The sequence below is a fragment of the Clytia hemisphaerica genome, unplaced genomic scaffold (assembly GCF_902728285.1).
Source record: "Clytia hemisphaerica strain Z4C2 unplaced genomic scaffold, Clytia hemisphaerica genome assembly, whole genome shotgun sequence".
NCBI classification, from domain to species: Eukaryota; Metazoa; Cnidaria; class Hydrozoa; order Leptothecata; family Clytiidae; genus Clytia; species Clytia hemisphaerica.
In genome coordinates, this window is record NW_027103564.1 from 1,554,781 (window position 1) to 1,569,331 (window position 14,551).

The following is a 14,551-nucleotide window of genomic DNA, read 5'->3' on the forward strand; positions in this document are numbered from 1 at the left end:
TTATTTAAAAGCAAAACCTTTAAGTACTAATAAACATTTATAAATGAAACTTATCGTAAAGTGGGTATACTATACTATACTATTCATCAATAAAAATGATTAGTTTTATGATTGATAATTTTTGATTACTCCGAAATATTTTTCAGGAAAAGAAAATGAATTGTGAGAAAGGTAACTGCGTTGAATTGGAAGCTACCACGCAATGGCAAAATTACTCAACAGATGTCCAAATTAAATCGATCAAGAAAGCGAAATCAAAGAATTGGTCCAAAAGAGTAAAACATGTTTTTCTAATTTTTACTTCTGTATATTAGTAACCCGGGGGGGGGGAGGGGGAGTCAGGCAAATTGACCGACGGGTATGTGCGGCGGTTAAGGCTAAGCTTTTCAAAATATCAGAAATGCATAAGGGTGGCGGAATTTTGATAAATGCACTGTATGGGTGGAAATTTCAGCGAATCCAGGAAAAATTGCTAATTTTTGCTCGAAAATCTTGATTTTTTTGCTCTAAAAGAGTTGAAAATTTGAAAAAATGCACTATGTAAGGGTGCGATTCTAAAAGTAATTTTTTTTGCCGCACATACCGTCAGTTGGTAAACCCACTGCCCTCCCCCCCCGGATTAGAAGCCATTAATGTTATGTTCATACTCATATGCAGTTTTCAGAAAACTTTAGATGGGAACTTATGAATGTTATAATAAGTGGCATTGAATTCTGATACGAACAAAGACAAAATATAAAAGAATAGCGGTCTCAGACGTCGTCACAGACAACTTTTCTCATCTGAAATGTGCATAATAAGTAGTGAAGAAAGGCGGTTATAGAAGACAAATATGAAAGATTGGTAATAGATCGGCGAATTCCCTTAAAACTTTAAAACCGCAAGTGATTATTAAGTGCTTTGAAGTACGCTTTGAAAGTAGAAAAACACTGAGTCTTAAGATGTGTTAAAATTAGACTTAAAACTTGGGACATTAGGATCTCAGGATCTAAAAGCTCAAAAATGTTCCAATAAGGCTGAGAATACAGCCTAGAAGCCACTTATTACCCCCTCCCATAAATCGAAAAATCCAATTAAACAAAGAGGAAGTACTGAAACTGCAATTCTCGCCCGATCTTTAAATTCTGGAAAACGTTAAAATACACAGTTAAAATTGCTAATCTATTTCGGGGCCGATTGTAGAACTATAAAACATTGGTAATTGATCTAGAGCTCTATGGGTAAAATAATGATAATCTTTTGTTATTTTATAACTAGCTTTCAATCAACGTTGGAGAAAATGAGAAGGGTAACGTTGTAGCGTTCGACAACATTGTAGTGACCGAAGGAGATTGCGTTGAAGCTTGAACAGGATGATAAAGCGGGAATTATCATGGTGAGTAGCATTTCGCAATACTCTTCTCTCGAGAGGCAAATTATTGTGTCTCGTTTCAACAGATTTGTTGCTATAATTACATATTCCAAATTGATTTGTGCTGTTTACACCTCAAGACATTTGAATTTCAAGTACTAATGTTTTAGAGTTAAGTTTGCCTTTGGGAAAATTGGTTTAGATGACAATTTCATAGCAATGAATCTGTTTGAAAAGAGGAAAACAATAAATTTATGCATCTCGAGAAAAGTGTATTTAAATTTTTGCTTACGGTTTAAAATCTGTAGCAGCCCGGTAGGGAGGGGATAAAAGGGGTGCCAAGAGAATTCCTAGAATAATCTTTTAGAGGGGGGGGGTAGAAAGAATTTTGAAGAGGTGCTTAACTTTTAAAGTGGAAGAGGTGATCACATATGATAATACTGAGTGTCATTTTGTTCATTGACCGTTGCATTTTTGCGATTTTCACACCTTCATAGCAGATAGGAGTGGTCATCCTCGTACCCAGAGAAACTTGTACTAATTCTTGATTTTAATAAATTTACTAAAAAATACTTAATACTAAACTTTGGTACCATCAGGGGCGCTATCAGATTCATCAACAAGCAAACTAAGAACTTAGAGAACGGGGAACGTTTTTGACACAGAATGTTTGGTTTTTTCAAGTCACACATTCTCATTTAGCTTTATAAGTTTTATTTCTTTTATCGTTTTAGGCGTTATTTTGGTTCTTGATGACATGATGATCCAGTTAAAATTTTGAGCACTTATTTAAAAGCACTTTATTGGGCTGTTTCATTAAATATTCATACATATTCATACATATTCATAGATGAACCTTTTTAAGTCAAAAATAAATTCTTGAAAGTGTATTGATACTCCCTGGAAAATGGCAAAATTTGCAAAGAAATCCCTGGAGAAATTTCTTATTAATTTAAAGTGAAGGTGGAAGAGCTTAAATCAGCCATTTATGCCCTAAAAACTTTAGAATAACTTTTAACCCCCTGGAAATATGAAAATAAAACCCTAGAACCCTAGGAAATCTTCTCAGATTACCCCCTGGAAATGTTTGTTCACCCTTTGTATGGATATACAATGGAATAGCCCATTGGTAGATAAACTTATCAACTTTCAGTGCTCATTGCATTTATGAATATGGAGATTCCACTGCCAAAGTTAAGACAATATTTTGTACAATTTATTTAAATTAAATTAAAAGAAAGATACTTTGATTTATTGTTTGGAACTTAAAGTTTCATATCGGCCGTATGGACGACAATCATTAGCTAAAAAAATGAAAAAACTTATTAGATCATTTTAGCTGATGATTGTCAAACAGGCGGCATAACTTAAGTCTAAACAATATCAAAGTCCTTTCTTTTAATTGAACTAGCTCTGATATCATCGAGCCCTTGGCAGATAGAAGAAAATAGACTTTACAATTTATTATAAGATCATACACATAATTCTAATTTTACGTTGTAATTTTATATAATGTTAAAGGGCACTTTTTATAATCAGGATAAAATAATATGCATTTGGGAATTGGATTCTTTTCATGAATTTCCCAAATCCTATTAAACGTCACAGACCCACGGGACCAGCCCGACTGAATTTGGCAAAAATTCGTCCACGGGGAAAATACCCTGGAATTTCAGCTCTACTAAGAAATTGACTTTGATTTCATCCTCAATCAAAATTTACTCCAAAACTATCGCCACTGGACTTTTAAAACTCCGAACAATAGAATGGCTATCCCCATTGGGATTTCAATAGGAATCTTTATCCCCAATGAGGAAGAAAAGTTCTAACGGGGCTGTGAGACAGGGGTATTATTAAAGTCGATTCGTTTTAAGCCTGTAAGTAGTCTCAATTGCTCCGATGTAGAAACTCCTACAAGTGAATGAGAGAAATTAATTACGCTGGAGCTTTAGATCCTGGCCAATCAAAAGAAACCTTTGTGTGTACAGTACTTACCTATAACAAGCTAAAAGTTCCCTTAATCTAAAAACACCAAAATCGCAAAAAGTAGCTAAACCGCAGCACTATCCGAACATTTATGATCTTGGCGCTCTTAATTGTTAAGGGAACTTTTGGATTGTTTTTCTAAAAAGCAAAATGAAGACCGTTCACAGAAAATATAGCATTTGTAAGGCTTTCAATCAAATGTAAAAAGCAGCTATCATTTCGTTAATGGATATCTAACATTATCGGTACAGTCCTATTCTATTCTTTTAACAGTCTACAGCGGGATAGTCACAAATGTACCCAAGAGTCCCAAGACTTTATAGGTATTAAATCTAGCCTCTAACCTCGTATTATAGATTTTATATTTAGTGGTACTTCCGATATTAAGCGTAATACGAGTAGAGAGGGGGCTTACGAGAGGCATGTAGTCCAGTATTGGTCCTGTTCTCTTCCGGTTTGTCAGTATTTGAAAGAAACATTACCATGCTCCAGTATTTTGAGATATACCATTTGATATGTTATAGCTATTAAGTAAGTAAGTAAGTATATTCATCTGGTAGATAGCTATCGGTGGAACTGGGAGAGAGGAAGTTTATCCCCTTTTCTATTTGCACTAGTCCTGGGAGGTCAACTGCTGAGGTGGAGCACCGCCCTTAAATTGTAAAGGGAATGCTCTACCGACTGAGCCAACTAGCCACACTTCCCGGTATAGGTATTTACACAAAAGATTATCGGTATTTTGGTGCAGCAAGAGAAAATTACCGTCATTTAAACTGGCTGCCGGTACCAGTATTTTCACAAACAGACCAGTATTTCGATAAAATCATTCTAAAAAAAGGAACTTTATTAGTTAAAAATGGAGAACAACAGCTGCAATGATTTTACCGGTATGGCTGTTCATCATTTTTTGACGAATTTAACTGGCTTTTTTCCGGTATTGGCAATTTAAGAAATTTTACACCGGTGCTCCTATAAACAAAAAAAAGGCTAACGGTATTTCGGTATTTCATACCCTCGGAAGCGCTCCACTGAGATAGACAATCTATTTAGTAAAATAAATAATTCAACGGCTTAAAAATAAAATGTCAATATAAACAAATCCCACCAATATTGTTCGAACATCGGGGGAAAAGACCGCCCCTCTTATTATGGCATCATCATTTGTGTAAGATATTGTTTTATAAAGGTCCTTTTAAATTAGCTATTCATTTTTTACTACTCTTTAACTATTTATTAAAAATCATTAAATAGGATGGTATTATCTTATTTTTTTACCGTATGGCAATTATCTAAATTTACTTAAGGTTTTTATTATATGATTGGACTTAGATATGATGACTTTTGGCTTGCTTAATACTAATTACTCAAACAACAAGGATAAGTTTACAATAAAATTACAATGTTTTGTAAAATTTATCTTTTGATTTAGGACATGGTATAGTACACTGGCCAATCCTGGAAATATCTTGAAAATATGATATTGGGCTTTTCCAGAAAAAAACCGTGCACCCCCTGTTGAGGAGGTCCATTTCCATTCCAGGGGGGTATGGTTTGAAATGCAGTTGAATTCCATAGCAGTAGACAAAAATCCGTCAAAATAAGTGGATTTCCATGGGGGTAATGATTGAAAATCGGTAAAAATTCGGAATTCCAGAGAGGTATGATCCTAAAATTGCCTGGAATTCCGAGGGTGTAGTTCGCAAAAGATTGGAGCTCCTTAAACAAGTGGTGTACGGTTTTTTTTCTGGAAAAGCCCATTTCCATATATACATTTGTAAATCTGAAAATATGACTTTTTCTATATTTCCAAAGTTTAGGAAATATCATATTTCATGACATTTCCAGGATTGAAACATCATATTTTCAAAATATTTCCAAATTTTGGAAATATAATATTTCCCAAATGTTGAAGGAACAGCTTTAGAAAATTTAGATGTTTATGATGGGTTGACAATATTTGTTGGGCGGGGATGAAAATTTCAGGGTATTTTCTCCACTGGGGACAACATTTTAGGCCTGTTTCCTAGTTGGCTTACGGTCACAGTGGGTCTGTGACACAGGGGTGTTATGAGAAAGGCGTTAAATTAATCAATATATTTCTTTTGATAATAAGATCTCAATAAAATGTGATTTTCTACAATGGCTAATGAATTGCTAGCTTCCAAAATTCAACTATTTTATCTTCTCCTTATGTCGACTTTATGCCACGCTGCTACAATTACAGTTGACAGGAATTATGATGATCTCAACGACCGATTCACCTTAGGTAAGATTAAAGGTTTTATTTTTACATAAGTGTTCCCGTTTCATATCAGACACATATTTCATATCGGGACAGTGTCTTCTTATTGTTATGTTATATGCTGATATAAGCAAAAAATGTTTTCTTTTCCTCTATCTGACAAATCTTGCTTCATATCCGTGTCAATCCAATGTGCAAAAGCTTGTGAAATAAAATTGATGAGTAAGCAAACAATATCGCTCTTTTTTAAAAACAAAACCTTTAATTCACGTTCGTAATTACTGTAAAGGCTTGGGGATGATGCAATGCAAAAGGATAAAAATTGATTCGAATCAATTTTGCTCCATTATCCCAAGAACAAAAGTGAGAGACACACAAATGTTATCAAAGTGTGGTCGATTTCACTTTTAATGGTAGAAAGAAAAAACACGACAAGACACGAGGAAGCGTTTCAGGTTGGTGGGATAGAGCATACTGCTTTGCACCAACGCGAAAAAAAACTTCTCGTGTCCCTAAGCCTTAATATTCCTTTTCTTTTTTTAGAATCTTATCCAAAAGTGGATTACTCAAAATGATTTGGAACATTTTCGTATCAAAATGTCTTTCATAAGTCTCAGAAGAGTTTTAAACAACTGGAAATAGAAAATTATACAAACTACTTGATCTTAACATGAGGATATGTGCTCTCCATCTTCGATTCTTTGGATATTAATGATATTGAAACATGCGCGATAAAAATTTACAGTTTGTCTCCACAGCTTAATTTTCAGAGAAAGCTTAGCTCTGGTGTTCACGGTATTTTAGGGGTCACATTTAAGGCTTTCCAGACTCTAAAGACACTTCACTCTTTGGGAAAATTGACAAAAGTACTCAAAAAATGATTAAAGTAAGAACATGTTAAAAGCATTTTTGGCTATGAAACTAGAAAAATCAAAGCATACCCAAATTCTTAGAAAAATTGACAAAAATACTCACAAAATGATTAAAGTAAGAACATATTAAGAGCATTTTTGGCCATGAAACTAGCAAAATCAAAGCACCCAAATTCTTAGAAAAATTGACGAAAATACTCACAAAATGATTAAAAAGAAAGAATTTTTAGCCAGAAACTAGCAAATCAAAGCATACCCAAATTCTTAGAAAATGACAAATACTCACAAAAATGATTATAAGAGCATTTTTAGCCATGAAACTAGCAAAATCAAAGCACCCAAATTCTTAGAAAAATTGACAAAAATACTCACAAAATGATTAAAGTAAGAACATGTTAAGAGCATTTTTAGCCATGAAACTAGCAAAATCAAAGCATACCCAAATTCTTAGAAAAATTGACAAAAATACTCACAAAATGATTAAAGTAAGAACATGTTAACAGCATTTTTGGCCATGAAACTAGCAAAATCAAAGCACCCAAATTCTTAGAAAAATTGACAAAAATACACACAAAATGATTAAAGTAAGAACATGTTAAGAGCATTTTTAGCCATGAAACTAAAAAAAATCAAGCACATAAATGATACAAAATCTTTGACGTTCTAAGGTTAAACTATTTACTTGTCATTTCTTAGGATCTAAGAACCCTTGGGATTATCAATGCAATGAAGGTGATATGTGTTCCTGTTATTACCGTGGAACATATTCGAGTCCTGAAAATAAACAAGCACGATGCTATGGAAATGGGCAATATCGTGAGTATATATCATTTTTACCTTATTAGGCACAAGGGAATATTCATCTGGGTACGGCAAAAGAAGAACTTTAAGCGCAATTTTACTAACAAAGAGGACAATTTCGAGATGTTTTTGAAGGGGGTAAGGTTTGGTATGTGGCGGAATTCCATAGGGAGATGCAAAAATCTGTCAAATATAAGCTGAAATTCCATGCGGGGGTAGCTTTTTAAATGCCACTAAAATTTAGAATTCCAGAGGGGTTTAAACCTGAAATTTTCCATGGGGTTGTTACAGCATTTCCAACCACAGAGGGATGGATAGAGTTTTTTTCTGGAAAAACCCAATGTTTTTTTTCATAATTTTGATTTGGACGAATTCTTGATATATTATTGACCGTATATTTCTTTTGAAAAGCAAGCTTTAGAAATATTTTATTACAAATGAAGACAAAAAACCAGGGTTGCAAGGTTTCATGACCGCTGTGATAGTCGATGAATTAAGATGATATCACTGTATATAACCGATATAACTCATTAAATTTTGTATTTTAACGTTTACTTTTGGCTGATGGTTCTCGTTCAAACGCACGAAACTTTAAGCTCCAAAAAACTACACATGTTTATTTCTCAATGACGTGGACAGATTTGAGATTTCATCGAGCACTTTTGGAACTAAGAAGATTTACAATCATGCAAAAATTATTTGAGACAAAGGGGATTTTACTGTGAAATTCTAAACACCAAAAATTATTTTTAAGCGCCTTAAACTACAGTTGGAAAGTAAAGTTTTAGCTCAGAGTTTTGACATGAGACTTAAAACTTAGGACCTTATGATCTCAGGGTTTCAAAGCTCAAATTTGCTCCAATAAGGCTAGGAATATAGCCTAGAAGCCACTGAACTCCTCCAAAATCGAAATATTCAATGAAAGAAAGTGGAAAGTGCTAATAGCAATTCTCGCCCGAACTTTAAATTCTGAAAAACGTTAAAATACACTAAAATCTCAATATATTTCGACCATGACTGTAGAACTGTGATGGAATAAGATGTTAATAATCGGTGATATTTCTTTTTCTTCTTTAGTGCCGAATTCGAAAGAATTTCTCACTTACACTAACAGTCTAGATGTTCGTATTGGGGATGCAAAGATCAAGAAAATTTGGTTCTGGAATTTGAAAAGAGGAACAGAAAGAGGAATTTATGAAAAAAATTATTCTGAATCTGCAATAAAATATTTTGAAGTGGACTCCGGTTATATGGTAAGAAGACGTTGAAATTCTAATTTACAGGCCCATGGAGGGGGTATTGGGGTTGGCGGATGAGGGGTATGAGTAGAAACGGGACTTCCTAAAACTGACCCTTAAAAACACTGACTTTTTCCGAAAAAGGTGACTCTTAGAGAGACAAAATTACTTAAAAAGTAACCCTCAGAGAGACATTTCACAAAATTTATTCGATTTTCAAAACAATTTTCTATTGACTTTCGAAAAATAATCTTACTTTCTTGACTCTTCGTTCTTCTTAGGCTCGATTTTGTGAAAAAAAACCCTTATAGAGGCTTCATGAAGCCCAATCTAATTCCAACGAGTTAGACCAAAGATGACGATTTCTAACTCAAACTGGGCATTACAGGAGGGCTTCGCCCTCCTACATAGCCCATGACCATATACTCGTCACTGGCACTTAAAAGGTTAAACGAAATAAATTATGAACAAGTAGTGTTAATTCTTTTAATGTGCGCCTCTGGAAAATTTAGCCAAAATTTCTTCCACGGCGGCAAAAATACCCTAAAATTTCAGCTCCACTGAGAAATTGACTTTGTTTTCATCTCTATTTGAAATTCATTGAGAAGAAATTTCACTCCAAAACCATCTGCACTGGATTTTTTCGACCTGGAAGCAATTACTACATTATCGGGAAAACTTCGTCGGAGAAAAGTAACGAAATTTTGGCCAAATGACGAATATTTTTCCCAGACGAAAATTTTCCCCGGCCTTAATGCGTTTACCAACTACCAGCAAGTGATGAATATTTTTCCCCGACGAAGATTTTCCCCGACCAAAATTTTCCCGATGAGGTATCCCCATTTGGATATCAATAGAAATTATCATCCGCATTGCGAGAAGAAGTTCCACCAGGGGAGTTTTCTGGTCCAAAAATGCATTACAAACCATCTCCATAACTTCCTTCCATCATTCATTCCCTTATTCCACAGAGCTCCCCGTGCGTGTTTGACAAACGGAGACATAACTGTAGTTTGTTTGATATTCAGATTGTCACAGGATTACCAGCAAACTGGGCAGGACAGCTTGTTATTGCAGTGTTAAACACAGGAAAACACATCGTCTTCAAAGTCACTGGCACAATAACATGTAAGACAGTACCAAAATTCTTACTTGATTTGAAACAATTTGACATTTTCATAAATTACGTCACGAACATCACTTACCTCGTATTCAAACAATTTCCATTGTGTGATCACAGCTATTAAAAACATTGAATGTTTTTTTTATGAATAGAAAGTAGTTTTAATAAAATCCGCTGGGAGTTAGCCAGCATGGCAATAATTTCAAAACGAGACAAGTGATGTTCGTGACGTAATTTATGACAAGGTCTATTTGACTTATTGAAAACTACAAATCATGAAACTCAAACCCAGTCCCTTAGTTAACTTTTTTGTGATTCTAATAGAGCTTACACGTTAGGATTTTATCACTACCATCAATAAAATCAAAAAAAGTGGTGCAAGTGGCTCTGCTTATGAGTTTGACCGTAGCATGAAGGTAGAGCACCCAGCTACGGTGCGCAAGGTCATCGGTTCGATTCCCAGCGGGGTCATACCAAAGATTACCAAAATGGTGCTTGATCTCTCTCTGCTTGATACTCAGCAACTAAAGAGACGGATCAAGGGTAAGTGGGGAAATCCAGAGAAAGGTGTGGCACCTTCCCCTACCTTCGGGTAGACAGCTATACGAAAAGAGAGCCTTCGGGTCGCCCTCGACTGCGGTCGCAAACTTACTTACTCATAAGAGGTTGACAGATCATATAGGACAGTAAGGGAAAAGGTATCAAGTGAAGTGTCTCAGATATCAATTGGGGGGATTAAGGTATGAGATTGACAAATCATATCGTAACCTGTTTGAAGGCTTGGCGAAGCTTTATGTGGTGACTATTTTATTCTGTTGGCTAATGATCTTTCTATCTTCTCAGATCCTTTCGACTTCGAAAGTATTTTCACAAAACCAACTACCACTACAACTGCAACTACAACAACAACAACAACTGCTGCTCCAACTACCACCACGACTGATGTCCCAAAAACCACGTCCTCAATAGCTACAACAACAAAAACAAAAACAACAACAACAACAGCCCCCTTGATAACTACAACCACAGTATCCTCCTCTACTACTCAAACTAAAGAAACAACAACCAAACCTACTACTGTACAAACTACATTGGCAACATTAGCAACAACAATGGTGACAACAACACCAACCATAACACCAGCAACGACAAAAGCCAAAGTAACAACGACTGCCAATGAATCAGCAGCCACAAGTCCTAAGGCCACAACTCCTACCAAATTACCGACCACAGCAAATAAAGAAACAACAACAACGACTAAAGTAACAGCTACTGACCAAAAATTGTCCACAGAAAAAACAACAAAGATTACAACGACTTCCCAAATAGAAACAAACCCAACAAATCCTTTGCTACTATCTACAACAAGTTCTACTCAAACACATTCTACATCTACTGCAAAAACACGATCAACATCTTCACCAACAACACCAGAAGTTAATTCAACGATACCAACGACCACTCAACCAACAAATGAAGAAGAGACCACAACAAAGATACCAGCTTTGCCATCGACAGGTGGCAAACAAATCAAAGAAAAAGAAGAAACTCTGGGAATGGGTATTATAATAGCACTATCAATTATCTCTTTGGCTGTTCTAGTGCTGGTCCTCATTGTTTTTATCCTGTGTCGTCGGAGAAAGAGAAATGAAAAAGGTATGTACAATGCCCCAGCTGGCACACAACTTTGTTTGAATGTTCAACTAACGTTATATGGACGTTGTAAACGTTAGATGAACATTGAAACAACGTTGTGTGCCAGCTGGGACGCTAGCCCGGCATGGGGCACTCAAGCTATATGACCTACCTTGGGGGTATGGTCCTTAAGGGTATGTTTTTCAAGATTTCCGGAGTGAAATACCCCCTTCTCACAGACCCAGTAGGATTTTTTTCGACCAGTGGGGTTAAAAATAAAATTCGGTACGGATAGGAAAAATAACATAATATTTTGCAGTGAGAATTGGCTTGTTTGATTCTTTTCGATGGGGATGAAAATTGGAGTGTAATTTTTCACCGGGGACGATATTTTGGCCAATTTTTCCAGTGGGAAGGTGTCCCATTGGGTCTGTGAGAAGGGGTGTTTAGGTTTTCTGAAGTGAGCTGTTGGGGTCGATAAGTTTGCAGTAAGGGTGTAAAATTGAGACGAAACAAATCTTTTTAGGCAACATTTTACAAAACCTAATCATGATTTTGCGCTAAAATAGACAAAGTTTTTCAAGAAAACGCACCATAAAGATCATTTCGCCCAAATTTATTCAAATTTGAATGGCTTTTTTCATGCGCTGGAAAGTCAGGCTTAGTCGCACACGGTAGACTTCAGATTGAGTTTTCACTTGGGACTTTCTAGGTGAAATTACCTAACTCAACTTTTTCCAAGAAAACACTTTCTTTGTCGAGACCTTCTCCGAAATTGGGAATTTGACCCTGGAATCTCGTCGAAAGTTTGACTTTCAGAGACTCTTCTGGCTTAAGTTTCGCTTCGAATACCTTCAAATAGACCTTTATGAAAAGTTACGTTCACGAACATCACTTGCCTCGCATTCAAACAATTACCATGGTGATTATGTCTCTTGAGACATTAAATGATTTTTTTATGAGTAGGGAGTAGTTTTAATAAAATCCGCTGGAAGTTTATCACCATGGCGATAATTTCAGAACGAGGCAAGTGATGTCCGTAACGTAATTTATGAAAAGCTCTATTGTATACCCGGGGGGGGGGTACTTAGGCAAATGGAGGGTACGGTTTGTGCCGCCCTTTTCTTTGGACTTCCAAAGTCCCACTAAAGGTCGCAAAAATTATAAAAATCAAATTTCAGTCCCACTAAGGGTCGGAAAAATAGGAAAATTTCAACTTTTTACCCCTTGAAAGATTGAAATTTGGTCAAAATTTGTCAAATTTGTCCCGCTAAGAGTCGTAAAATTCCCAAAATTTTCCTTTGTTTTCTCCTTTTTAGTCCCGGTAAGGGTCCAAAGTTCGAAAGTCGGGCGGCACTCCCCGTCAGCTCGCAACCCTAGTACCCCCCTTTCGGGATTGTATATCAATCGACGGAAAATTTCACTTAGATTAAAGACTGTGATTAGAAACCAATTAACCTTCTGGCTTTAGAGCAAATTAGATTATTGCCCAGTTGGCACGCAACGTTGTTTAACGTTTATCTAACGTTCACATCGTCCATATAACGTTAGATGAACGTCGAAACAACGTTGTGTACCAGCTGGTTGTGTACATTTTTATAGATAAAGAAAGCAACGAACAAGAAGTAAAAACAGAAACAATTACGTCATCAAACATTGGGAAACCCATGCTTTTGGGTAACAAACAGGGAAATGATTTGCATCAAATGAACTCTTACGAAGATCCAACTCTTATGTTTGCCTCTATGGAAGGTATGTTTTCGTTTCAAACCATTTTCAAAATTGCATCTCGTCCCTTTCCAAGCTGGCACACAACGTTCTTTCACCGTTTATCTTATGAACACAACGTCCATATAACGTTAGATGAACGTTAAAAAAACGTTATGTAATAGCTGGGTCAATGCACAGCAACTACCCAGCTGGCACACAACGTTGCTTTAACGTTTTTCTAACGTTCACAACGTCCATTTAACGTTAGATGAACGTTGAAACAATGTTGTGTGCCAGCTGGGTATATATTATGATTCTAGTACCACTCACAATTGTACCAGAGCTCAGTATCAGTAGAATTAATAAGTGGTGCAAGTGTGAGAGTGGCAACGAGTTCCTAACTGTTTGCGTGATTGACGTATTTTCGTGTTTGAAGGCGTGAAAATTTAGTCATGGCGTAATGTCATGATTATGGCCATTTTCACAATCTTTATGTGATCTTTATGTGATCTTTATAATTGTGATGAAAGAAAACATTTTGGCGCGATGACGTGATTTGCAATGCTGCTGTGGGTGCCTCTACGATTGTTAGATCATAGTATAAGAAAGCCGCAGCTTTCTTATGCTATGGTTAGATAAGGAAGGCCTCGATAATCTAGACTGTTTTGTTGCAATAATTCCTTCGATAATTCCTTCTCACAGACCTACTGGGACCCCTTCCCATCGGAAAAATTGGCCAAAATATCTTCCCCGGAAGAAAATTATCTTCCAATTTTATCCCCACTGAAAAAAAAAATCAAATAAACTAAGCCTCATTGAATAAAATGTTTACATCGATTGTGAAGCCACTGTGGGTGCCTCCTTGATTGTTAGATGATGATATCACTAGGGAGAGCTTCAATAATTGAAACTGTTTTTTCGGGCTATTCCCTTTCATGAAAAATTAATATATACTTAATTTCTCTGATTGCAACATACTATACGGGAATCATATTCAAAACCAGTACGCGACTTGTCGGGAAAATTTTTGGAACAATAAAAGGTCCATCTTAAAATGAAAATATATTCTAAATTCTCTTTTTAGGTAAAGAAGATACAAATTTTTCTTCGCCCGATGGTAACATTTACGAGGACATCAAAGATGATCAACCACCACAAAAACCTAGACGTCGAGGTGATATATTAGACGAAGTGGTCCCTTATCAGTATGGAAACGTAGGAATGAATCTTCAAGATGAGTCGTATACGGCAGAAGATGAAGATCTTGATTATGAGGGGCTGGATTTCAATGAAGATAATCATACAGTTCCAGAATTCAATGATGACTATCAAGACTTGAATGTAACCATAAAATAACTGAGGGACAAGACGAAGCCCAACCAACAGAGGATATTGATTATGAGGGGTTGAATACACCTTTTCCGAGATGTTGATTCTTTAAAGGTTTTCAAATCACATCAAAGTTTATGATTGTATTATAGAGAAGAATTAATCCTGGAAAGTTGGGCTCAAAAGCTCTTTTCTATCACTGTTTATGGTTATGTTTATTCATGGTAAAATGTCTTATAAAAATCGAAACATACAGCCCGGCCT

At 35.9% G+C, this 14,551-nt stretch overlaps 2 protein-coding genes across 2 annotated transcripts in view; both read left to right on the forward strand.

The window, feature by feature from the left end:
• The window catches only part of LOC136800934 (target of Nesh-SH3-like), a gene marked incomplete in the record, with an annotated part of 15,512 nt that extends 13,162 nt beyond the window's left edge, over positions 1-2,350 (forward strand). Inside the window, 3 exon segments of the mRNA XM_067057545.1 lie at positions 147-275; positions 1,258-1,375; positions 2,086-2,350. Of these exon segments, the coding sequence (XP_066913646.1) occupies positions 147-275; positions 1,258-1,347 (219 nt within the window).
• A 3,096-nt stretch (positions 2,351-5,446) lies between these two features.
• LOC136800935 (uncharacterized) lies at positions 5,447-14,538 on the forward strand. Its single transcript, XM_067057546.1, has 7 exons — positions 5,447-5,603; positions 7,148-7,267; positions 8,330-8,505; positions 9,519-9,618; positions 10,457-11,269; positions 12,851-13,000; positions 14,043-14,538. Exons 1-7 carry the CDS (start codon positions 5,477-5,479, stop codon positions 14,312-14,314), a joined length of 1,758 nt encoding a protein of 585 aa, XP_066913647.1. The 5' UTR covers positions 5,447-5,476; the 3' UTR covers positions 14,315-14,538.
• Positions 14,539-14,551: the final 13 nt, after the last annotated feature.

Excerpts from the sequence above, each read along its gene's own strand:
- LOC136800935 (XM_067057546.1), top strand. The coding sequence starts at position 5,477 with ATGGCTAATGAATTGCTAGCTTCCAAAATTCAACTATTTTATCTTCTC. Across the intron at positions 9,619-10,456 it reads AGTCACTGGCACAATAACAT|ATCCTTTCGACTTCGAAAGT; the intron begins GTAAGACAGTAC and ends CTATCTTCTCAG. Across the intron at positions 13,001-14,042 it reads TATGTTTGCCTCTATGGAAG|GTAAAGAAGATACAAATTTT; the intron begins GTATGTTTTCGT and ends TTCTCTTTTTAG.